The sequence below is a fragment of the Rattus norvegicus genome, chromosome 18, assembly GCF_021556685.1.
Source record: "Rattus norvegicus strain SHRSP/BbbUtx chromosome 18, alternate assembly SHRSP_T2T, whole genome shotgun sequence".
Classification (NCBI taxonomy): domain Eukaryota; kingdom Metazoa; phylum Chordata; class Mammalia; order Rodentia; family Muridae; genus Rattus; species Rattus norvegicus.
Genome location: NC_141551.1, coordinates 42073938 through 42099963, shown reverse-complemented (window position 1 = coordinate 42099963; position 26026 = coordinate 42073938). Strand labels below are relative to the sequence as shown.

The 26026-nt window shown below is 42.5% G+C and overlaps 1 protein-coding gene across 3 annotated transcripts in view; it reads left to right on the top strand.

Annotated features, from left to right (window-relative positions):
- The window catches only part of Sema6a (semaphorin 6A), a 121359-nt gene that overhangs the window by 57154 nt on the left and 38179 nt on the right, over positions 1–26026 (top strand). For all 3 annotated transcript variants that reach the window (NM_001372354.2, NM_001108430.3, XM_087593097.1), the window contains 10 exon segments: positions 5106–5243; positions 7318–7435; positions 11296–11356; positions 12260–12322; positions 13032–13133; positions 17354–17444; positions 19386–19505; positions 20191–20279; positions 21144–21361; positions 23580–23711. In NM_001372354.2, the coding sequence (NP_001359283.1) occupies positions 5144–5243; positions 7318–7435; positions 11296–11356; positions 12260–12322; positions 13032–13133; positions 17354–17444; positions 19386–19505; positions 20191–20279; positions 21144–21361; positions 23580–23711 (1094 nt within the window). In that variant the 5' untranslated portion in view covers positions 5106–5143.

Below are 26026 nucleotides of genomic sequence, written 5' to 3'. Positions count from 1 at the left end.
AGTCGATATTTTATTACAACCCTCCATTGAGCGTCATCGTTGCTCGCCCACATGTGTTGAAAGTTAGGTCTGTGGCATTTCCCTTTCCTCTAGAACGGGTGCTTTTATTTCTCTGTTAATGGCCGAGAAGAAGAGAAATGCAGCTTTATTAAGAAAGAGGCTGATGCTTTATTAAGAGGCGAGAGTGATTTCTCTCCTTTTCTTTGAACCTTAGCTCTTAATGCAAGCATCCTGGGACAGGTGGTTCTCCCTCATGGTCTTCTGAAGCCTGCACACTGACCATTTCCACCACAATCAATGGGCCAGAGTTGCTTCTAATTTCATTCGGGATGTGTTCTTTCACCTTCCTCCACATCCTGTGGACAGCAGCATCCTTCATGCTGAAGTCCTTGAAGCAGGCCTGTCCAGGTCAGTGAAGGACACCTACTATTTAAGCACTCATTAATGCTTTACATTTTCCTCTAGTGTGGGAATAATCAGCAGTTTCTATCTGTGACGGGCTTCCAGCATTCAATGAGCCAGGTTTTCTGCACAAACACTTGCTTTTGCACCTCTCTGGGTGAAGGTTCCTCACTGGCTTGAGAGGTATCCAATCTTTTTATCAACCACGGGAGCAGGCAGCCTCATTCCTGGCCTTAACAGATGACACTACTTTCTATGCAGCATTTGACTTTAAGACATCACCATCCAGGGAGGCAGGCAGGAGGCAAATGGCCCCACTTAGCGCAGTGGTGTACTGAGATAATCAGTTCCTCCGAAGCTGCAGTGGAGAAGCATTTACATCTTTCAGTCACCTTAGGCCTGTGATCACAGGCTCATAAAAACGGAAGGAGGCCGAGAGCCTACCTGTTTTGAAAGTTACTGTATACTCTGTTTATGGATTTTTATGACTGAAGCCATTAGGGACTTTCAGCCACTCTATCCAAAGATGCATCAACCGGTATTCAATTATTATCTTAAGTGAAATTTCTACCTGCACCCTCCCTTACCCTTCTCTGTTCCCCTTCCTTGATGTCCTAGGAAGGACATAAACTTTGTAATCATACAGATCGGGGTTTGAGAGCTAGCTCTCCCCTGTGATGATCACTGCTGTTGGCACTTTCCTAATGCCCTGTAAATGTTTACTATGTGTTGCCCACAAATGTGACTTAGCTGGCTGCCTGGGCCTCAGTTTCCTTATATGGGCATGATAAGGCCTGTTTGTCAGGATTGCCATAATTACGTGATTATGTTCAGTGTAAATGCCAGCTAAACTCTGAATATGATTAAATGCCGACAGGAGCACTCTCATCGGACATGTTAGAAGCACTTCCAAGACTTACTTACGCTTGACTCTGATGTTGGGACAAGGCAGCATGGCCTGCTGGTGGTTCTTGGCACCAACAGATGCAATGTACCCAGCCTTCTAGGCTGTGTCCATTGGCATCCACTAGGCTCATGCTAGAAGGCCTTTTTTCCACCCCTCCTGTTCATCACACACAGATTGCACAGTTCTCTGTCCACATACTAAGTCAGAACAATCAGAAGAAACTGGAGAAAGAGGGGCTGTTACTGTGATTGACTTGGAAGGTGTGCTTCCCAAGTGCTTAAAACTTTTTCTGCCTGACCTGTCATAATCTCAGAATCTGTCTTCTTTCCCCCATCTTAGCGCTTCTCCTCAGTCTGAGATCTTACCTGCTCTTCCGATTCTTTTCCCTGCTTCCCGATGGTTGCCTTAGCCTAGAAAAGGCAGCAGGGTGGCCCGGCTCAGGGTCAACCCCTGTGCTGCACCTTCTAGACTCCTCTCTCCTCTTCTCCCTTTTTTCCTTTCTGCAGCTCCATGGGAACACATACAGTCTCAACCTTAGGGCTTTTATAATCGATCCCATTTTCTGTCCTTTCATTTTACAGGTGACAAAACAGGGAGAGCCAGCCAGCCTCACTGAGTTGCCTAGAGTCACACTATTAGCATGTCCTTCCTTGTAGTAAGGACCATGTGAACTATTGGTTATTGTTAAAACTTCCTAAGATGTCAGTAGAAAAAGTGTTTTTAAAGGAATTGCTGAAACTTCATAGCAGTTAACTTTATTCATGAACAACCACTATTTTCTCCTGTGTCAAGGCCACAACTAGGGGTTTCTGGACATGTTTTCACATCACTCCCACTTACGATTAAAACCTTCTTTGAGTGTGAACATTCTAGAAGATTCCATTGTGTCTACCGAAACAGTCAAAAGTTATGCCTTTACAGTCAGGTCCACAAGCTAATAGTATTCATAGCTGAACTTGCAGACAGTGAGTGAGGCGGCCCCATGTGGTCTTTTTTTTTTTTTTTTTTTTTGGTTCTTTTTTTCGGAGCTGGGGACCGAACCCAGGGCCTTGCGCTTCCTAGGTAAGCGCTCTACCACTGAGCTAAATCCCCATGTGGTCTTTAAATCAAGCAACATCCTCTCATTTATGTGTGTAGATAGATACTGGTCCCATCAGATCAGATCAACTTGGCAAGGCCAGCTAAGTTTACACTTTCATCCATGTGATGAACTTGTTAATCGCCTGATGGGAAGATACAGGAGTATATGAAACAACTAACTATTCTTCCCTGGTAAAGAGCCCAACTGTAAGCCTGGAGATACATCAGTGACATGTTGGACTCGTGATGTTGGCTCTAAGTTAACCTTTAAAAGAAGCCATGGGATTACATCACAGATTTCTCTACACTGTTCTTCCTGCCAGCTGCAGGGCTTGAGAATTTTGCCCCATGCCATCTTAAGGTAGAAAGAGTTAAGATATAATTTTAAAAAGGGGGGACTTGGTCTTGAGCCTACGGGACATTTGTACAGAGGCGAATGAACTGTGGCAAGGTAGAGGCTCATGAGTCACGTAGAGAAAAATATCCTTAAAAACATGTCATATATTTTCCAACATTCTAAGGGAATGCAGCTTCTCTCTGAGTCTCCTATGCTCTGTTGCATGCTGTGAACTCATGCTGTAATTCTGCCCTGGAGAATACTGCTGCCGCATGTTTTCTCACCCAAAATGTGACTGCTGGTGTGATCTGTGTTTGTGTTTCAGTCACTCTGATTACTGAGTGCCTTTCCCCTTTAATGTTAGATCGAACAGGGCTCCCAAGAAGCGATGGGGACCTGCTTCTTTCCTTTGTGTTCAGATGCCCCAGATTAGGGAGTACAGGCAAAGAAGGAAATGAATGGACCTGTTGTCAACTGTCCTGTAAATACACGCTATGTCTCTAGAATGGATTGCTTTTGAGAACAAGTAATCACTCAAAGTTTAATTTTAATCTGCACATCAGAGATAGAGATAGAGAATTATTTAGGCCTTTCTCTCAACTTCTTTCCCGCTTTGATTTTTTTTTTGAGATAAAGCAAATTAATTAATGTGCACTTTTCAGTAGAAGAAATGATTAAGATCCAGCTGTGTCTGTGAAATTACAACCTGCAATGCACCCGGGACTTGTTAATGCTTTTCTTGGCATGAAGAAAAGAGACATAGGTATCTAATATTAAATGGTGCTCCAGAAGCATAAGTTAGCAGTTTGTTTGCCAAATTAACTTTCAAAGACATTTAGGTTACTAGGTTTGACATTTCTAAACACAAATCTTAAATGATTGATGGACTACTGCAGAATAGCTTTGTTCAAAAAAATGATAATCTTTGGCAGGCTGCTTCAAAGACTACTTTCTCTGGAAAGATGGAAACGATATCCCATTTTACATTAATTTCCCTGCTACATCAATGCTTATTTGAAATCCTCCTGAGAATGATGTGGTATTTACTGTAGCATGAGGCTGTGTTCGCTGTATCCAGCAACTCCCTGGGACTTTTTTTTTTTTTTTTTGAGCTGTATGTAGAAGGATCTTTCTCTGCATAAAGGCTGCCTTAACAGAATACAGCTGAGCAGAACAGCATCATTGCAAAACAAATGCACAGAGATAGGATTCTCTTTTAAAAAAAAAATCAGCAATGATGTTCCAAGAGGCCAGTTCAGATTCTCGTCACAGAATGGAAATGGTATTCTTTTTAAAAATAGATTGGGGGCTGGTGATTTAGCTCAGTGGTAGAGCGCTTACCTAGGAAGCGCAAGGCCCTGGGTTCGGTCCCCAGCTCCGAAAAAAAGAACCAAAAAAAAAAAAAAATAGATCGTGTACCCCAGATGAAGAACTATAGGTAACTAACAATTGATGAGAAAGTGAGACATCAGTCTCACTGACTGGATGACACTCCTAATATGCAGTGGTCAGCCTTCCAACTGTATATACAAGCAACACTAATCAGACTCAGCAGGTCGTGGTGTGTGGGTGTGTGTGTGTGCGCGTGTGGGTGTGTGTGCGCGTATGTGTGTGTGCGTGCGCGCGTGTGTGTATGCGCGTGTGTGTGTGTGCGCGCGTGCGTGTGTGCGTGTGTGCGTGTGCTTGTACATGTGTGCGTGTGCGTGTGTGCGTGTGCGCGTGTGTGTGTGTGCGCGCGCGCGTGAACGCATATCTCAACGAAAAGAGAGTTTAATGTGGAGTAAGGGGGCATGGGCGGGGCTTCAGGGAGGAAAGAGGAAGATAATATAATTACATTTTAATACAAAATAGATTATGTAATTTTTATTTAGGTCTAAAGTCACTATGAAGTGACAAACAAGTAGTTAAAATCTCAACTCTACTAAGTAAGGAGTGCTACAGGAAATAAGGGTCAGTTGTGTGTGTGTGTCACATGGGTCACGGTATGGCGTATATCCTGACTTCCGTAATGAAGCTAGGAATCTAGATCATTACTAGTCAGTTGTTCATACTTGTTGAAATCCAGAGTTTTACAGTTGTGAGACCGCGGCCACCACGACCTGTAATGGCCTGGTCAAAGGAAGTGAGGTTTTTTTTTTTTTTTTTTTTTTTTTTTTTTTTTTGCAAAAGTGTGTAGTGCCAGGGTGACATTGGGCCCAGTGGGTACTGGGCACTGTCTTTATGTAATACAGTATAACCAATGAATTCACGGTGGACGAGGCATAAAACAGAAGCCTTTTGTCTTGAGTTATCTTAAGACCATTGCATTTTATTGAACTGAATGAAGCTGACTTGCAAAAGAGAAATGAAAAGTAAGCAGGCTCCTTTGCTCTTTGGCAGGGTGAAGTAGAGAAGTAAGCCTCTCCGCTGAACCTACTATGAGGCCAGCAGCCTTACTGCTGTGTCTCACACTGCTACGCTGCGCTGGGGCTGGTTTCCCAGAAGATTCTGAGCCGATCAGTATTTCGCATGGCAACTGTAAGTATCACACTCTCACTCCCCGTGGCTTTTGAGGGCATCTTAGCCTGCATCGGCCTAGCCAAAAGCTAAAAGGAATTAGAAGAGACACAGTCATTTCAAACTCGATGTATGACAAGGATTCATGTCAGGTTGGTTGGATGGAGTTGGATGGATAGGGAGACTGTTAATAGCTTCATCAAGTGTTGTAGCAACACCAACAAGTCTTTGAAAGGTCTCTTGAGCCTACTGATGAAATTTTACTCTACACACAGAGGCATGCTCCTGCCTTCACACCAGCCACAGGGGAGAATATTGCTGACATTTGAGGACTGAGAGTGTTATGTTTTTATTTGTGACCCGTATGTACAAAATAATGGGTGTTTTTGAAATACTTAAGAGGAAAAAATGTAACTTTTCAAAAAAGCCTTAGAAGCTTGCTGGTCTCAGCAAGGGGCTGGCCTTGGACCTGTAGAAGGTTCATCCATTTATAACTTTATTTTGATACCTGCTTTTTGTCAGAGGTAGATACTGACATAATTAGAATTTCCGGTGACTCCCTAAAAGAAGAAAGTCTTACCTCTGTTTTGGAAAGAACATCCGATTCCCTCTTTTATTGTCTGCCCTCCAAAAGACAATTGTTCAAGAACATTTTTGTCAAGTACCACTTTCTATGTAATTATCCCCAAACACCGAGTGAACCATACCAAAAGATGTCCAGGATATTTCACAGAAAGCAGATGCACCAGTGCCGAGCTTCCAGCTGGAGTCTCTGGAGGAGGAGATGATTTTATATACAAAGATGAGGAGCCAACTTGGCCTGAATTATATAACAGCAGAGGGTCAGAAGGTCAAAGTCGATGCTATCACTTCTGAAGTAGTCAAGTTCTCTTCCCTTGGGATTAAACATTAAATAACCCTATATTTATCTCCATCTACATAAGATTTCTATCTTTGATATTCTACTTCAACCCAAATATGCTATTGACAATCATTAATGGTCACGTAACCCCGTGATAAAGGGTATAGAGAAGTTGCCATAGCAACCCCATATGATGACCAGATACATGAAATTAAAGAATCATGGAAGAAAAAGCTTAGAATAATTATATGACAAGCTTATTTGGGAATGAAGTATATTGACACTCTCTAGTAACATACTGCCATGAGGAAGCCCAGAGACCATGGGGTTAGAGTGTAGTCATCCAGGGATGAATCTGTGAGTGGTTCCCTACTCACAGTTGCATCACCACAACTCCCCAGAAAACATAGCCTTTTGAGTATGACTCATCTTTCTGCCTTTTGGAGGGTTGCCAATGCTCTGGAGACTATCAGTTTAGAAACAGAGAGATGTGGAGATGCAGGTATTTCTAAAGGTCAGATATTATTACACATCACAGACTCAGCCAAAGAGCACTAAAGGGAAAAAAATGGGCTCATGGACTCTGCCTGATCGCCCGACTGGCTACACTCACTTTGACCCTGTCCTGTCAAAGCCCACTTCTCTGTGAGATTAGCCAATTGCTTAGCTCCAGAGTGTACTTCCCACAGTTCCTAGAATGTCAACCAATCTAGCAGGGCTGCCCCTCAATGGTAGATTATTCCACCCGGACGCCTGTGGAGACTGTATTTTTCTTCTGGCTCCTGGATGAAGGCTCTCGCCTCCAGACCACATTGCCTTTGTGGTGATTGATGGGGAAGGCAGCTTTGAAATAGTTTTGTCCGGAGACAAGATCTTTGGCAGCCTGCCCCCTCAGGCTTAGCACTCCACAGAAGATGAAAAGAAAACTAGGGAAGAAAAGAGCACCTTCGTGCAAAGGGTTGACCGGCAAGTTTAACCCTCAGAAACTATGACACTTAGAGATGTTAAGCCTGGGCTAATTATCATCTGGAATTGAAGTGTAACTCGATCATCCTCAAGGAGCCCTCTCATCATGTTTCCTGAAGTAACAGCTTTACTGGAGAAGGGAAATGGTGGCATGGTCTGAATTAAAACATGTGTTTTGTTCTGGGGCCCGCCTCCTCCTCACACTGGCCCGTTGATTCTTGGCTTGATCTGCATTTCCCTCTCTTACCCCATCTCCTCTTTTCACAGATACAAAACAGTATCCGGTGTTTGTGGGCCACAAGCCAGGACGGAACACCACGCAGAGGCACAGGCTGGACATCCAGATGATCATGATCATGAACAGAACCCTCTACATTGCTGCTCGGTAAGAGACTTCTCACCTGCACCTCAGAGGACCTGAAGGCTCCCGTCCCCACTTATCTAAGAACCTGAGGTTCCTTGCTGTGTTATTTAAGCTAAAAGCTACGTGTGTTTGTCAAGCCATCATTCTTTTGAGATTTTTTTTTTCATGTCTGTTTAACCTTTTGGGAATTTTTTTTTCTATGTCTGTTTAACCTTATGTGGATTTTTGGAGAAATAATTGCATATCTTGAGGCTTATGGCTCAACTAATCCACTGCGTTTCTTGAACATATATGCAAATATTTACCCAAGTACACAGTAGAGTACTCCACCACTTGACAGTTGTTTGTTAAACCAACTTGGATGTATCGCCACGTATTATACAGTGTGCAGAGATCTGTGTCTATTATACCTTGTTGTATGTTTGCATTGGATATTTGCCATTTCTTTGAACGAGTGGTAGTGTGAGCAGAGAAAGTATAATACTGTGTATGTTTCTTAAATGTTGTATATCTGGCAGTAACAATAAGCTTCACTCGTCCTTGGGAAATGGCATCTGGACACACTGCTATCCTAAAGTGGAGTACAATGATAAAAATGCCACCTAGGCAGGTGTCACATGGTCTTGGGCTTGTGTTCTTATGTTGCTGTGTTCAGCTGCTCCATGGCTTCTCTGGCAATCTATGCCCTCTGCCAGGTGAGAGGTTAGGCAAGTGTCTTCATGAAGCCTGTGCTCATCTGTAGAACCATAAAGAGAAAAATTCACAGGAGGTTCCAAATTAACCTGTTTCCCACAATTCCAACCAGAAGTGAAAGGTCACAAGTGTTGTTTGTGAGTGTCCCAAGCCCAGCTCAGACTTGACTGCAAGAACCAACAATGAACACTTCACGATGCCACTCATGCTGGTATGCCCACATAAGAAAATGGAGTCATAACTTCATAAGTATCAATTTGCTAGATCCTGAAAACAACCTCGTGACAGAGCAACTGCCTCCTCCACGTCCTGTAGAAGGACTTCAAGGGACAGAGATGGGAAATCAGTGGGCCCAATAAAAGCTGCAGGATTTGAACAAGGATAGCATTGCTGTGAGGACCACACAGCCACTCCCTGTCCTGTGCTGCCTATTGAGGAGTGAAACTCTTTGTCCTGTGTTAATAACCGTCTAATAGCTGTTGCCTGAGAGCAGCCTTTGTAGCTATTCATTATGGAACATTCCAGTGAGGTCTCAGTACCCACCTCTTTGGAAGCATGGAAGCTCCTTCTTCAGGATCCTTGTTAATTTCCTACAAGTAGTAGGAGAGTAGTAACTCGAGATTACACTTATAATGTAAAAAAGAAAAGGCCAATCAAAATAAATGGTTAAGCATCGAACCTGTGAGAAATACGTTGACTCCAGTATCGCCTGTGAATTGTTCTCCTCACAGTTAAGGCACTGGGAACAAAAAAGGTGGAAACGGACAGCCCTTGTAGCCAGTGATTTAGCATAGGCGTGGGTTGCAGGCCCAGGGCAACAGGAACATTCAGGGCCAGGTGTTGTGTAGACTAAGAAGCCTTCATTATTCCAGCTCATTAAAACCAAGACAGTTTCAACTGAACTCTCTACCTCAAGGAAAGGAAAAAGAAAGGGGGAAAAGGAGTGTACTCCTTTCTAAAGCAATGTAACAGACTGGCCATTTCCTGAAGGTCAAGTGTCTAACACCTTACTTGTTGCGTTTACACTCTACCCAGCCACCTCCCTTCCATATACAGTAAAACAATCTCGAAAAGAGTTTTGTGGCTACCATATGAAGAGCCTTTCCTTTTATTTCACACTTCCCAAAACTGCCCTGAGACAACCAGATTGCTGGTTAGCAACTTAACATGATTTGAATGAAGTTAATTCCTTCCCTGAGGCTCAAGTCACGGCCAAACAACTTAGTATTGTATCCAATGGACTGGAAAAGAGGAAGTCTTTGGATTAAGTCAGTTTGTCTTCAAATGGCTACACTCAAGATGTCAGAGCATCGCATGCATCCTAGGATGTACCTGGGCACCAAGGAATGATCCTTTGCCCTGGATTATAGTTGACCATAAAGCACCATTTCTATCCTCTGGAGCCACATGATCTTTGAGATGTTGAAAAAGATGGCCACTGTCCAAAAGGAGATTTCTCTCATGGAATTGTTCTTAAAAGGTTTCCCAGTTCTCCCAGACAATCGGAGTCAGCAATCCAAAGCCAAGTCCCATCCAGAGCCCTGGGACTGATGGGGTTTGGTGGCAAGAACGCCTTCCAATTCTTTCCTATTATAATCCACTTTGTAAATTCTTCTTTCTTTTTAATCTCTAAACTACTAATTAACATAAACAGACCATGCCAAAAGGGGGCAATCTGAGAACTTTCTGAGGAGCTGCCAATGCATATTAATCAGTTGTTAATTTACAATTCATAGATTCAGCTTCTACTTAAGTTTCCAAGGGGAGAGGGGCAAGGAAAAGCATCCAGTCATTTCAAACACAATGCCAACATCATAGGCAACTCCAGTCTAATGATGTGCCTGACCATAGCGCCATCATAAAGCCAAACAAGTAATAAGCGAATGCAATAAATGGTCTCAAAATTAAAGGGCAGAGTGATGCCAGCCCCCCACTGAAGCTAGAAGGAGCTTCCCAGTTCAGCAGTGTGTAAAGCAGACGCCTCAGTCTTTCCTTCACTACCCTGACACAAATGGGTGTCTTTCACTGCCAAAAGCACACACACACAAGTGCACACACACACACACACACACACACACACACACAAGTGCACACACAGTTCAGGAGCAGGCAAGGAAATCCGTAAGTCTTGCTTTCTCCTTTTATTTCCATGTGACAAACCATTTATGATTTTTCTGTTGTTTTTTTTCCTCTGAAAGCAAAGTAAACAGACTTCTCAAGAATTGAATATATATGTGTAAATGCACATATTTGAATATATATATACACACATATATCATATGTAAATCTTACAAATAATTGCTTTCTCCCCTCCCCCAGCCCCTGAGTCTTTCTAAGTAACAAGAAGGTTTGAGAGTCTTCACAGGAGCCCTGAGGTCCTGGTTTAAAGCTGTGGATAATTTTCCAGCCCCAGGACTTCCTGCATTTTAGAAAAAAGTCAATGTTATTTCAAGGAAAAATGAGCTGTTTGGATTTACCCCTGCTAGCCGCCCCCTCTACTGAGTGTGCCTCTTTTCTTCCTTTTCTTCTCAGTTCCAGACAAAAAGACCCCTTGTGCTTTGCTCACACAGAAGGGAGGTTTAAATATAGCCCCACACCTGAGCTGCCAATTCTGTGTCTCCCCTTCCAAGGGGAGATTGGAAGCAAACTGTAAAGGCAACCAAACTCAGGACTAAAGAAGAGAGTGAACAGAAGCACTACATTTCAACCTTAGCTCAAGTACATTTATACTTCAATTCAGCATGTTCCTGTGGAGGAAAGGGTAGCTTCTGGAAACAATTTTACCTTTATTCCATCTTGTCTATCAAATTATCAAATGTAGCACGTTGAATCCCAAGCAGCGTGTGCATGGGTTTGAAGATGCCAAGAGCAATGTGACCCTGTATTCCAGCTTCTGAACTAGGGTAACCTTCAGATCCTTCCAAGCAGAGATCTGGATATATGCCTCGATAGTTCTGAGATTAGGAGAATAATTACCAGAAGTCCTCAAGTATCAACCGGATACCATGATAAATCATAAATGCTAAGTATTATTCAAGATAATCTCTTATACCGAATTCTTTCCTTTTTCTAGCATGTGGGCATCCTGTGTTTTAACAAATATGGTCATAGGTTTATCTGTCCTGAACATAAACTTATTCCATAGAAAATGAACTGTCTTAACTCTTATTTCTGGTTTTCTTTTATAGAGACCATATATACACTGTTGATATAGACACATCCCACACAGAAGAAATTTACTGTAGCAAAGTAAGTTGTTTTTAAAGTCATCTTTCTAAAGTGGGGTGATTAGGAAATAGGTACTTTAAAAGCAGTGATTGAAATGGTGTGGGTGATGCCAGCATACCTTTAGTGAAATATGATTTAGGCATGACTGAGGGTTTATTAGACATTCCCAAACACATATTTCATCAGTGTGTGCATATACATTCGGGGTGTTATGTAATTTGCAAAAAAAAATCTTTTAATAAAATACTGCCATGTCTATCAAAGGAAATACCACTTTTCAAAAATAAAATTCTGTCCCCAAAACATTAAAAACTGTCCCAGTGTTTCAGCCTCAACATTATGCAGCATGAATGTTACTTGACTGATGAGGGTCTGGAATATAATTATCACGCAGACATTTATAACGTCTAACGTGCGCTTTCCTTGGGACTACACATGGGGATAATTTAGTTAAGGAAACTTTGCAGTAGGAGATTTAGCCCACAAATTTACATGAAGGATCACAACCTGAGTTAAATCCCCGTCTGCCTAGAGTGAATGTCCACTTTATGTTTAATAAAATGGCTTCCATATTTTAAGGGAAAGGCCTTCTGTACAAACAGTGATTGATTAACTGAACAAAAAGGGCAGCTACAAGCATTTTATTAAAACGAGCACAATTTGCAAGTTGCTTTGGATATGGTTAAATAAATTTCCCACACTTCTCCTTTATCCTTATCTCAAAAAGGAGAACATCCTGTAGTTTAATGAACAGATAAGAATAAAAAATTAAACAAAAAGTTTAAATTAATCATGGAGAAGGGGGTGTGGAAAGCTTTCAATAAATATATGTTCAGTCTCTAGTTACCCTGAGGGAGCTCTTACTTCTAAAATCAAATGCAACAACCTCTGGGCTCTAATTGATTTCCTTCTTGATCCCTGCAGAAACTGACATGGAAATCTAGACAGGCTGATGTAGACACATGCAGGATGAAGGGGAAGCATAAGGTAGGCAATTTTCATTTTTCCTGCAGCTGCCACTTCAGGTTACATTTTTGACGGTTATCTCCTGCCGTAGACTATGATTTGAATGCATCTTGCTATTCCCTTTTCCCCAGTAATTGCTTTTTCCATCAACTTATTGAAGGCTTTAATTTGCAAAAATAGCTTGCTCTTAATGTGATGAAACATTACAACATCTGCTAGGACTACATCGAGAACTCCTTGGGCACAGTAGGGATTATGGACTCAGATCTAGTCTCTTGAGTGCCCCATCCCAGTAGCCCACTTCAGAGGCCAGGGCACACCTCCAGCCTGTGGAAGCACTCATGAATAGCAGAGCAAACTCACAGGCTTTTGTGCCTTCGGTCAAATAACAATGTAAAAGTGGTCTTCAATCAGAAGCCTTGCACATCAAGGAACTCTGGAACATCTGGCATTAAGGTTATTTTAGCTCTCTGTTCTTCTGTGACATAAAAGAAATACACATTACCCTTCTACTCCATGTTTGTTATTTACTGTTGAAATAATCATTGACATCCTTTCTTGGTTCACGTTCGCAACAACTTGACCACGTTACTAGGGAACCCAGCTGTGTAACCTTACACTCGGTACTCTCCTCACTGTAACCCTTCTGTTGGTGGATCATGGCTGGTGGTGATGAACGGGCTTTTGTTCTGAGTGGACTCCATTCAAAACAGTTTGAACTCTGTTTCAGGATGAATGTCACAACTTCATTAAAGTTCTTCTCAAGAAGAACGATGACACGCTGTTTGTCTGTGGAACCAATGCCTTCAACCCTTCCTGCAGAAACTACAGGGTAAATGTCATTTGTCTGTTGCAACCACATTGCTCGGAGGTATTTCATGATTTACTGACATCATCCGTGCAGCAACTAAAGGGGGTAATTCAACACCACAAGGGTTTCCTTCGCTTACCCAGCTTAGTGGATTGCTCCAGGAGAGTGATCCTGAGTAGGCTTCTCAGCTTCCTGGTTGTTTAGAATTGACTGACATCTTTAAAGAGCCTTTCTTGTGAAGGTGATTTCTAGAGGCCTCTATTCTTTATTGTTCCAAAGACTGCATGCTTACCACATATAATGGCATACAGATTTCCTCTCCTCTTCTCTTTGTCCCTCCCACTCCTGGATTACCTCTCTGAGGACAAAAACTCACTTACTGAGTAAGGCATTTCTATTGTAAAAGATGTGGGCAAAGCATGCTGTTTGAAACTGTAGACTCTCCTTGTAAGATTTGCAAGAGAGAAATTTAATTCAATTTTGTACCAGCTTGCTTGGCCATGGCCTTACTTGCTTTGGCCTTTGTATAAGAAAAGAAAAAGAGTGGAAAGGAGGAGTTGGAGGATGAAGAGGAGGAGGAGGAGGAGAAGGAAGAGGAGGAGGAGGAAGAGGAGGAGGAGGAGGAGGAGGAGAAGGAGAAGAAGAAGAAGAAGGAGGAGGAGGAGGAGGAGGAGGAGGAGGAGGAGGAGGAGGAGGAGGAGGAGGAGGAGGAGGAGGAGAAGAAGAAATAATTGGCATTAAAGACCCAGGAAATCCAGTGTATGGGTGAGGGGGACTTACAGCTGAGGATCTAGGAGCTCCTGTAGGGTACTAATGCTCTAACATCTTAGCTTCACCTGTTAGCTTTTCTTTGGGCCTCAATTTTTCTTTAGAAAACTTATTTGATTTTTCTCCTGTGGCCAAGCACTGAGACTATCAAGCCAGAGAAGTATTGACCACTAGAAAGGCTAACTCCAAGAGAAATACTACATGTCTATGGAGTTGTGGCACAGATGTTTGTACCCTCACTGGAGATAAAGTGGGTGGAAGCTCTAGCAGGGTGGATGAGAGCCCTTTACAATGGTCCCACTTGCCGATCTCATAGCTGGAACGTTAACACTACCCAGAGACTCTGCCAGGGCAAGGAACACATTCATGATTACTCAAAATCTGAAGTGGTGCATCCCAAGCCAGTGCTTGGTGGGAAAAATCATGAACAAGCCAATCTCTACCTTCTGACTTAAGGACAGTAGGAGGTCAGACAAATGAAAGTTGAAGCCGTTCTGGATAGTGAGAGTAGCCCAAGCAGAGACACGGCACAAGAAATGATCTGCTGAGCCACTGAGATTTTATCTAGTACTGAAATGTTGGATCTTGAAATGACAAGGGACTGGAAAAGTATGTTGCCCTAGGAGTTAAGGAAAGAAATGGTTCTTTTCAGAAAACTTAGGTTGATTTTTCTCTTGTGGCCAAGCACTGAGAAATTCATAGCTAAAAAATGCAAAACCAGCCAACCAAAACAAACAACAAAACCTGTGGGAGGTTTTGTAATTGACAGGGAGGGACAGGTAACAATAGGCCTCCTAGATTGTCTTTTAAGAGTAGGTGATGGGGCTGCCTCCAGTCTAGATGGACTGGGGATTAATAGGGCACTGGGAGGTGGGAGCTCTGTAATGCTGTGGGTTGTGTTGTAGAGGTGTGTTAGTGCTTTTATTGCTGTGATAAGGACACCATGACCAAAAGCAATTTGGGGAAGAAAGAGTTTACTTTGGCTTACAACTCCAGGTAATGTTGCATCCCTGAGGGAAATCAAAACAGGAACTTGGTGATGTGACCTGAAGTAGAAACCATGGAAGGAACCTGCAGACTGGCTTGCTCCCCATGGCTTGCTCACCCTGTTTTCATTTTTAGTCTAAAACTTCCGCATCCAGGCATGGCACCACCTCCAGTGAGCCCCCTCCCATCCCATATTATTCATTAATTTAGAAAATGCCTCCATAGGTCTTCCTACATTCCATTTCTCACAGTCCCTCACCTATAGTAATGCTTTCCACAAGGTATTGTTTGTTTTGTTTAGTCTGTGGACCATTCCAAAGACACAAACCAGTACATCTGTTTTTTTTTACTGCTTCCTGCTTTGACTTAACTGTAGATACCACCTCTTTAGAAGAAGGTCTCGTATCCCTCTTGAGTTAGGGTTTGAGCAGGTACCACTCAGGATAGGCCCTTTCCACAGCACGGTGCATGCAGGGATCCATTGCTGAATATCAGCCAGAACCACAGACTACAAAGCCTGTAGAGTTCAACAGAAAACTCTTTTTTCAGATAATGTATCTGAAAAAGACCCCTATAAAGAATGGTCTGGTGAGGGAGAATACATTGCTTTAAAGGATGTCTCTGACTTGATTTTCTTTCCCCCAAAATAGTTATATTGTAACACTGTTGTTTTATGTGTTTGGGATATGCAGCTTACAAACACAGGATAATTTAAAACAGGGCCACTTCAAAGTGGTTACAAACAGGAAAGGCCAGCCCCATCCGTGCACCAGAGACATTAGTACAGAAGGTACAAATTCTTCAAGTACCTTCATTTGGGCATCTTGGTCACTGCAGGTGACTTATTTTTTTAGGCTTATCTTCTCAGTCTTCAGATCAGTGGTCTAACTGAGTAGCTCCCACATGAGGACATATCCTTAAGCTTCTCAGTCTTCAGATCAGTGGTCTAGCTGAGTAGCTCCCACATGAGGACATATCCTTAAGCTTCTCAGTCTTCAGATCAGTGGTCTAGCTGAGTAGCTCCCACATGAGGACATATCCTTAAGCTTCTCAGTCTTTAGATCAGTGGTCTAACTGAGTAGCTCCCAGATGAGGACATATCCTTAAGCTAAGAGTAGGATTACAGTAGAGATGGGAGTGACGACAGCAATGTTAAAGAGATCACTTTTGGACTTGGTGCTGAGCTCTTACCTCCTAGCAAGTTCTTAAGAAACAAAGACAAGACTCCAGAAGCCAGAGCACCATTGGCGAAGGTGGGCTAACCTCTGACTCACGTGAAGTGTTTACTCCTTGCACTCCTCACAGTCACGTGTGGTCAAGGAGATGATGGGTCTGTTCTACAAAGGTATTTAGGAGACCAGGCTCTTTCCCGAGAATACGTTTGCCATCTGAGGAGGGTCCTGCCATCCTCTATAGTATGCTGAAGGGAAACAGAAAGAACCAGGGTTGAGAGGGAGTGTATGCCACTGGCCAGAGCACAGTCACATGGCTGCATCACAGTGCAAGGGACATGGGGGACTGTGTTCTGAAAGACAGAGCAGTGGAATTTAGTGGATAGCTGGAAAGCAGTCACCACATCCATAAATGCCTTTGGTCCTGGCCTGTGTGTTACCTGTAGGGTGAGTAATAGCCACAAGTAAGAAAGACATGCATTGACTTTCTTTCTGTCCAAAAGAAGGAGGAAATCCAGGGTTTCATATGTTCCTTCTCTTTCTTCTCTCTTTTCTCTTTGCCTCTATAACTCCATACTGAAAAAGACTAATATAACTGACAAGCACATCAGTTATAACCTCTTATTCTTTAGTGTAAAGGAACCAGGCTCAGGGTAGGCTCTGAGATCAGCAGATAGCAGCTCTTCCCCTCACAGTTTTTGGCCTACAGAATTCTTTCACCTTTGGAGCTTCCACTTCTCTGCAGTTCATTCTGAGGATGGCCTGGTAGGTGCAGAGGTCATCTGAGTTTTGCTAGGGAGAGTGTTTTTCTCCTTGGCTGATGCCACACTGCTCTGCCAGTGAACTGGAGGAAAAATTCCAGTGTCTCCTACTGGGATTTAATTCACAAAGGAAGGACTCATCAAGGCAAACAAATCCAGAAATGAAGCTCATTCTCTATAGACTTCATGACTCAGGAGATAATTGGGGCAGGTAGATTTTCCCGGTAATTACCTCAGAAATACCTTAGTTTAAAGTGCTTATTTACTGGCCATTCCAGTAGGATATGGAAATCTGTCTGTTGTAATAAGTTAAGAGCCAATCAGACATACTCAAATTCCACACTTGGCTAATTACAGAGTCTTGATCAAGTAACTTATCTCTCGAAGCCTCCTTTTTCTTACCTGAAACCAGTAGATATTCCTCAGAGGACATTTGCAAGGATGCATTTGTAAGGTGCCTATTAATTACTTTGAATGTTAATCATTTTGGAAGTATCAGTTTCTGTTACTGTTGTTGGGACTGGCAGTAATTCAGACTTGTTATTTCATTTAGGTGGATACTTTGGAAACTTTTGGGGATGAATTTAGTGGAATGGCCAGATGCCCTTATGATGCCAAACATGCCAACATCGCTCTGTTTGCAGGTAAATGGCCTGATTTCTTCTCATTACGTTTGTTTTTGCGTCTTTCAGCTGAGAATTCGCTGGGAAGGAATTGTACTGACTCTCTGGTGAACACTGTAATTAGGAATGCCTTTCATTTGAAATCAGGATGGGAAACCAAGTAGTTTTGCTTCTTTACAGAGTCTCTGTCCCACCCGCACAGGCTTCTGTGCCTTCAGGAAAGTTTGACAGCACAGCACTGCATGGGTGAAGACAACTTCAGGCTCAGATACTAGAAAACCTTATGTACTAGAAAACCAGCCACCAATGCAGATTTAATGCTTGCGGTCAGGTTGACTTGGACTCAGCAGTGTCCCTCCTAGCCTTTTCCCTGTTCTCTACTACCTTCTTTATGAGACAGCTGTTCTCACAACCTCAAAGGCTACACATGGAGCAAAAGGGAGAGAAGGAAAAGGAAGCTTCTGGATGCTTTTTCACAGCAGCCAAACAAGACTTCTCAAATGCCATTGATGTGAATTGGCTACAAGCATATCTCTGACCAAATGGCCACAGTGTCTGAAAAGATAGTGCTGATTGCCTAGGTGGGCCCAGGTTCCTGGTGAACTGGGTATGAAGCAGTAGTAGCTAAGAGGCCATCCTTTTCTTATTTAGTAGGGTTTTTGTATATGAGTAGGTTTTAATTGGGGAGTGTATTTAGGAAATCATTGCCAGCTGTGTGTGTGGAAGCGGATACAGAGAGAAGCGTTGGTGTGAAGGGATTGATTGCTCCAGCATGCAGTCACACCATCGGCTGCCATTCCCATCAGGACAGCAAACACCTGGCCTAGGCTAGCTCAGAAGGTAGCTTGTAGACAGGCATTTTCTATCTGTATATTTGTGCAGCAAATGCATGCCTGGTGCCTCTGGAGGCCTGAAAGGGGCATCAGATCCCATGGGACTAGAGTTACAGATGGCTGTGAGCTACAGTGTGGGTGCTGGAAATCAAAGTTGGGTCCTGAAAGGGCAGCCCGTGTTTTCCATTGCTCAGTGCTCTCACTATCTCCCACTCAGGTAAACTGTCTAAACTTTGAGTACACTTGATTTCTGTTCAGTTAACACAGTTCTTATTTTTCTTAACTATCTCGTTTGGTTTGGGGTTGCAGAATATTTGCTAATCCAGAAAAGAGACAGAAGTTCAGTGACTCACTTTCAGCTTTCTTTGCTGTCTTTGCTTTTGGACATGCCCTCGAGCTTGTCTCCCACAGCAGAGAATTTCTGAAGAAAGGCCGGTTTTTTTCTCAGCTCTCTCCACACCTTCATCCTTTGCTTTGGCCACTTGCACAGCACAGGGCTTCCATTTTGTGACTTTGGAAATCCAGAAGGAAAGGTCTGTTATTTAAGCTAGATTGGCAGGACTTACTGAATCACATGACTAAGGAAAAGAGACTGAGTCTTGGGACAAAAGAAGTCATCTGGTTAACCATTAGTCTTTGAACCCTCTCCGTTCATCCCACGCCGAGTCAGGCTTGGGCCATCCCTATTTCCGAATGGAATTAAAACCTGTGTTGATAAAAATCACTTTCTTGTTTCTCAGGGTTCCCTCCTAAGCCAAGTGACCATGGCGTGGTGGCGGCTGTAGCAGCGGCCAAGGGTCCTTGGCCTTGAGCTTGCAGTCAAGGTCCATGTAATCAAGTGAAGCAAATAGCATATTTCATTTGCCCTGTTCCCTGAGCTGCTGCGGCTGCCACTGCTGCTTAGGAAAAATTGCTGTGCAATTTAAAAACGAAAAATGTTTCATTTCTCGTGATCCTAATTCAAAATGGGGGGGGGGGGGCGCAAGCTTTTTCCTAGCGACTCTTGAATGTTTCCCAGTTGTCCTATCTCATTTGCCTGATGCCTGAAAGCAGACTGGGGGATGTCTTTGCTGTCCCCAGTCCCCGCCTTGCTCAGTACCCTGTTCAACTCCCTCCTTTTTCTCCTAAGATGGGAAACTGTACTCGGCCACAGTGACTGACTTTCTGGCCATTGATGCGGTCATTTACAGGAGCCTTGGAGACAGTCCTACCCTCAGGACTGTCAAGCATGATTCAAAGTGGTTGAAAGGTGAGCAGTTAAAAGGAGAGAGGGAGGAGGGGATGCATACCTCATAAGAGATGTAGTCTGGAAGGACCAGACCGTGGATTCATTTTAGTAATGGTTTCTGACAGACAAAACCATGTAAATTGCATCTTTTGCTCTCAACTGATTTATTTACCTCCCTTTTCCCCTTCCCACGAGCTTCTGGAGTACTAACAAAACTACCAGTGCTGAGACAATAGACTAGGCCACATTCATCTTTCCCTAACTCAAATTCATTTCAGAGTCCCCAATGAAAAGAGCTGAACAGAACATTCATGAAAAGGAACGGGGGGGGGGGGGCTGGAGGTGGTGGGGAACAGGAAAGGGGCTATTCAGATCCCTGAGTGAGTCAGCGTGATGGAGCAATGTGCAAAATCTCCTCTAGGCGATGTGGACATTCCATTGTGGAAAATAAAATGACAGAGATTTGCAAAACGTACTTATTCTTCACTCCCTGTTGCAAAGCTTGTGAAAGATGTAATTTGTAGGCTCAAGTGCCTTCTGAAATCACTAGCGCTTGCACTTCTGAAGTCATTAGAAATGGTTAGTGTTAACCACATGTCTAATAGCCTTACACTTCCAATTAATAACACGTCTTTGGCTACACTTGATTAAAATTCCCCTAACACTCTGTGACATGTCTCCAATTAAAGTGCCCTTTTGTCTACAGAGCCGTACTTTGTCCAAGCAGTGGATTACGGAGACTATATCTACTTCTTCTTCAGAGAAATTGCAGTAGAGTACAACACTATGGGGAAGGTAAGGCAGAAGAGTGTCCCTGGCTCCATTGGTGACATTTTCAGAAACCCACTTTCCAACTAGCATTGCTGTAAATGACCTGGAAATGCAATCTGAACCCGGTGACAACAGGGATGGCCAGAAGTGACAGACTCAGCCTAAGCCACTTTTTCAGAGCAGTAACAAATGACAGGGAGCCTCTTGAATAATTTCTACCAAAGATCTAACCAACAGATGTTTGGTTCCTTTCATACCGAATTCTAAGTGTTTCGAGATGTAGCTTCCAGGTCTAATTTTCCCTTTTAATTGAGTTACTCCACAGAGACAAAACATACCCAGTGTCTTTAGGCAAACTGAGTCTTGGTTTTATTGCAGAAAGGAAGAGAACAATTCCAAGATGTTTATTTCAGTTATTTTTTACCAGACATCTGATCAAGGTCACCAAGTTAGAGGGCACAAATAAAATACCAGGGTGGCTTGCACGGTTAGAGGGACTCACACTCCAAGTATGAGATTTCAGACCCCAGAGGCAGCCAGTGGGGATGGCAGAGATGGTGCATACAAAGTGTGCTTTTGTCTGAGGAAATAAAAGCTAAGCAGTCTGTATGGAAATGAGTTTATGTGGCTGGGAGCTGATCCCCTGAAGGATTTACGGCTCCATCTTAAATGCCACTGTCTTATCTTTTAAAACATTCTGTTTCTATGCTGAGTTTTTCTTTTTTTTCTTTTTCTTTTTCTTCTTCTGTTACTGATTCCAGAAATGCAGTATTAAATTAAACACCTTGTCGTTCTGATTGTTGTTGTTAAGCTGAGGTAAATTCTTCTAGGATCTTCTGTGTTTCAGAAGGAAATGACTGTCTTTTCCCTATGTGCTTTTCCCTGCAGGTTGTATTCCCCAGGGTGGCTCAGGTTTGTAAGAACGACATGGGAGGGTCTCAGAGAGTCCTGGAGAAGCAGTGGACATCATTCCTGAAGGCTCGCCTGAACTGCTCCGTGCCTGGAGACTCTCATTTTTATTTCAATATACTCCAGGCAGTTACAGATGTGATTCGAATTAATGGCCGTGATGTTGTCTTGGCAACCTTTTCCACACCTTATAACAGGTAACCATGCCCTGGCTGTGTTGACCTAATAAGTCCTTCCCAGCTCCCTTTTCCCTGGGGAAAAGCCATCGTCACTATTTGTAGATAAAAAGTATTTTGCTCTGAGTTTTAATCAGTGAACTAATTAGAATTTATAAGCATTATTAAATTAAGGTTTTAGGGAGAGTAAGTTATAACAATATCGTCTATTTATGTGAATGATGTATAAATACTTTCTGTGGGATTCCTTTCTTGTAAACCAAATTTTATTGTCTGTTTTTTATACATGAGGAGATTGCTTTAAAACATTCCTTTGCCTAGACTTGGTAGTCAGTGGTAGAAGGGACAGGTTTGGAAAATTAAGGGGTTTTCTCTGGCATTCCTGTTTCACTTGTATTTTTTCCCTCACAGGATAGGGATGTGTGCGTGTGCATGTGCGTGCGTGCGTGCGTGCGTGCGTGCGTGCGTGCGTGCGTGCGTGCGTGCGTGCGTGCGTGCGTGCGTGTGTGTGTGTGTGTGTGTGTGTGTGTGTGTGTGTATGAGTGGAGATTGAGCATTAATTACAATGTTACAGTGAGAAATTTGGAGCAAGGTGCTAAAGGTTCCACCTATGTGTGTAGTTATCATCCGACTTGAAGATGTAAATCCCCAGTGACTTCAGGAAGTTGGTTCATAACTCACATCCCAAACCCAGCACAGTTGCCTCCGCAAGAGTCTGATGAGGGTTCCTAAGCCCTAGAAATGCTATCACTTCATTTGTATTTTTGTATTTATTTCATCAGAAAATGTAGTCGATTAAATGACACACTACTAATTGTCCCCGAAGGAGTGAATATGCATAGAAGGACAGAATTGAAAAATACTCATGTTAACCTTGTTTCTCTGGCATCCAGCTCTGTAAAGTCTAATGTTTCAAGCTCTCAACACTGAGAAATAAGCATAACTCTGGCCATGAGCTCTAAACGCATGCACCATGCTCTCTTATCTGTGTAGGAGTTTGGAGATTCTAGAAATACACTTTAGATTATACTCATAAGGATTTTCATGATCTTCGTGAGTGCCTAGATGACAGGCATGAAAAATGATAAGGTTGGGAGACAGCATCTTGAAAGACATGCCTAGGAATTGAGTAGAGCCCCGAGTGGCTCAAGCTAAGGGATGAACTCACACTCCTTCATTACAGGGAGGCAAGTGTCAAGCTTTTCTCACTGAAGAGAAATGAAAGTGGGAGCTTACATTGCAGCAAGATGTATTCGATTAGATTTAGGCACATTTTAATCATGTATAGTTATGTTTAGACTTGAGGATAGGAAAGATATAAAATATCTCAAGGCTTGAGTATTCACATTTAAGGTCCTGTCTATCTAGGATTTTTGGGAAACAAACTGCTTTGATATAAGGGAATGCAAGGGTTTGTGGAATTTAAGACTACATTTCTAGTTTAGGTGTTTGTTTTATTAAAAGTGTGAGTTATTTTGTGATTATAATACCACATTGAGTTTTTGTGTATTATTGATGATCTATTTCCTGAAGTGGCCCTAAAATTATCTTATTATGCTTGCGCGGTCTCAGAAATATTATTTGTTCAATAAGATCAGACAACCTAACTTGCTAATCTACAAATGTCTTTTAATACTTGGTTATGCTGGCAATCCTTGAGGGATGCCTCTTTACCTGGGGGGAAAAAGAACAAGCAAGTACTTGTTCTATCACACTAGCCCATCATGGTCTGACTCCCTTTCAGCCTGTTTCTTCCTATTTTTTGGTCACACACTCCTTACCACCAGCTTACCAGACCTAAGGGCTGGTTCTCTGGAATAGGTCTTTTTCTCTCCGTAAGGTCCTCCAACCTGACCAATATCTGTCCATAAAAATCTGGTGGAGGGGTCTCATGTCATGAAACCTTGTGGTAACTCTAATGTACAGATCTCACTGGCTTGCTCTGAACATATCTCCATCATAAACTGTGGTCTAACTACTAAAGCAGGACCTTGTTTCTGTGACATTCATGAAACTTCTATACCCAGCTCATAATTCTCCCCATACAACAAAGGAGTTCAAGAGGTGATGAAGAAACAATGGGCTTTCTCTCCCCGCCTAGAGTTTACTATAACTAGCTTAGTTTTTGACTATTGATTCATTTGATTGGTCAATACATTCTCCCTTACCTGTCTATAATAAGAGTTTTCTAAAGGAATGCATTATACTTTCAACACCTGGTATGAAATGTCCTTTCCAGCATCCCTGGTTCTGCAGTCTGTGCCTATGACATGCTTGACATTGCCAATGTTTTTACTGGGAGATTCAAGGAACAGAAATCACCTGATTCTACCTGGACACCGGTTCCAGATGAGCGAGTCCCTAAGCCCAGGTACATACAGATATTTACTTATTCATCTATTTTTTATTAAACTCAGAAATGGTGATACTGGCTTCTGTGATGGTGAGCCTCCTGTCGACCACACCTGAGTGGCTTCCATCACAAGCCAGGCAGACAGAGATCAAAGAACAACAGAAAGACCCTCAAGACCATTTGTCTTCACCTTTACCAGAACCCAGAGTTATCTTTAGTTCCTACAAGCCATGACTTTAGTCTTCTGGTTAACATACGTAAAGGTGGTTTGCCCACTGTAATAATAGGTGATAGGAGCCATCTGCTCCTATTGGTCTATAGGTGAAAAATTAAGGACCAGAGAGTAAACTGTATTGTGCATGTTTATTTAATTAGAGAAGTATCCCAGTGTGCTGTGCTTCCCTCTGGTTTTTATATAAACTCTTATCTTTAATCCCAATTAAGTGTGAAATAGACATTACATTCCCTGGATATTTGGGAACAAGTTGAGTCTAGGGCTATGGGTCAAGGACAAGAATTATATCGTTGGTACAGTGGGTTGCTTTTTTGCACTCACATGCAGTATAGTGCTAGCTTTTTCTAAGCTGTGCCGTAGACTCTTATCACAAAGAAGTCCATGATCCAGAGACACTGAAGAAATTACTTGGTCCTACAAAATCTCTTCACATGCTCCCATTTAATAGCAAATTCTAGAAGAACATTTCTCCCATCCTATCCCTATGTTCCAACTCTAGCACATCCTCTATTCCTCCACCTTGTGTGGCCTCAATCATGTGGAAACCTCTCCATTGAGTTTAGGTGGCACTGGAAGCAAACCCAGTGTCTTCTTGCTGTTTTGCTTTCTAATGCTCTCCTTTAGCTTCCTATCCTACTTCTCCCCAAATCCCTACAAGTACATTTAGTTGAACCAATTTAGATATTAGGAACCAAAGAAGGCCAAGTGGCCAACCCTCTGTTATCAGTTGAGTTTCCTGGCGTATTCCTCCTCTGTTCAAAGTAGACTCAACGTAAAAGGTAAACTCTAGGGACCAGAAAGATTGCCTAACTTGGCACCTGGGATAGGTCCATAACACATGAATAAGTCAGAAAAGGAGTTGAGATGGAGGGATTGGTTTTAGGGAGAATATGTCTATAAAACTTAGTGAGGGAAGATGGGGTCACTCTGGCATTACAAAGACTTTATTAATTATTATTAATGGGACTTTCTCCTATGTCAATGTGTTTACCCACATGTTTCCATATGCTTTGCTTACCCTTTTACAAATATTAGGCTGATCTCGAAGGGCTGGCCAGTTTCTGCTACATGTTATAAGGAAATATTAATTAGGAAGGGTCTAATTTTTCCTTTCCAGTACCAACAGGCAGCTGGACATTTAAACCATGGACTTTAGTATTCTCTGATCTAACTTTGCTGAGATTTTCATGTAACCCCCTCAAACCACAAAATTTCTTGCAAAAGTTCACTTTTGCAATCTTTGTTCAGTTGCAAGGAATTGGTCCTTTAGGAAAGAATCTTCAGTGTAACTCTCTTTTTATACCTTCCAAAATCTCATAAAAATCCAAAACAAAAAATGCAAAGTGACCTTATATACCCTGAGAGCTTATAACATTGAGTCTTGCTGGTGTGTTCCTCAGTGACTTAAAAAAAAAAATCTGTTTTCTATGATTTTGAGAGTATTAGCAATAATCCCCTCCTTTAGGGTCTCAAAATGTAGGTCGTGACCCCAAGAAAGACCATCCACTGGAAGACACAGATGTTTACATTAGGATTCGTAACAGTAGCAAAATTATAATTATAAAGTACCCACAAAATAGTTTTATGTTGGGGGGGGTCACAATAACATAAGGATATTTTTTAAAGGGCCACAGCATTAGAATGGTTGAGAACTACTACTGTCGAACCTCTAGCAAGACATGCTAGTTTGCTTTCCGTTGTTGTAATAAACACCAAGACAAAAAGCAACTTAGGGAGAAGTTATTATCATCAAGAGAAGTCTATCATCAAGAGAAGCCAAGGTGGGAACTCGACACAGAAACCACAAGGCACACTGCTTCCTGGTTTGCCTCTTCTAGCTTGCTTCCTAGCTTGCTCAACCATGATCCTTGTATAACCCAGGCTCACTTGCCTGGAGGCGGTACCACCCACAGTGGGCAGAGCCTTCTTACATCAATTACCAATTAAGAACATGGCTCACAGACAAGTCTTCAGGCCTGTGTGTTAGAGGCAGTTTCTCAGTTGAGGTTCTTTCTTCCCAGGTATGTCTAGGTTTGTGTCAAGTTGACAGATAGTAATACATCCCTGAGAGGCTTGTCTCCCCACACATTCACTCATT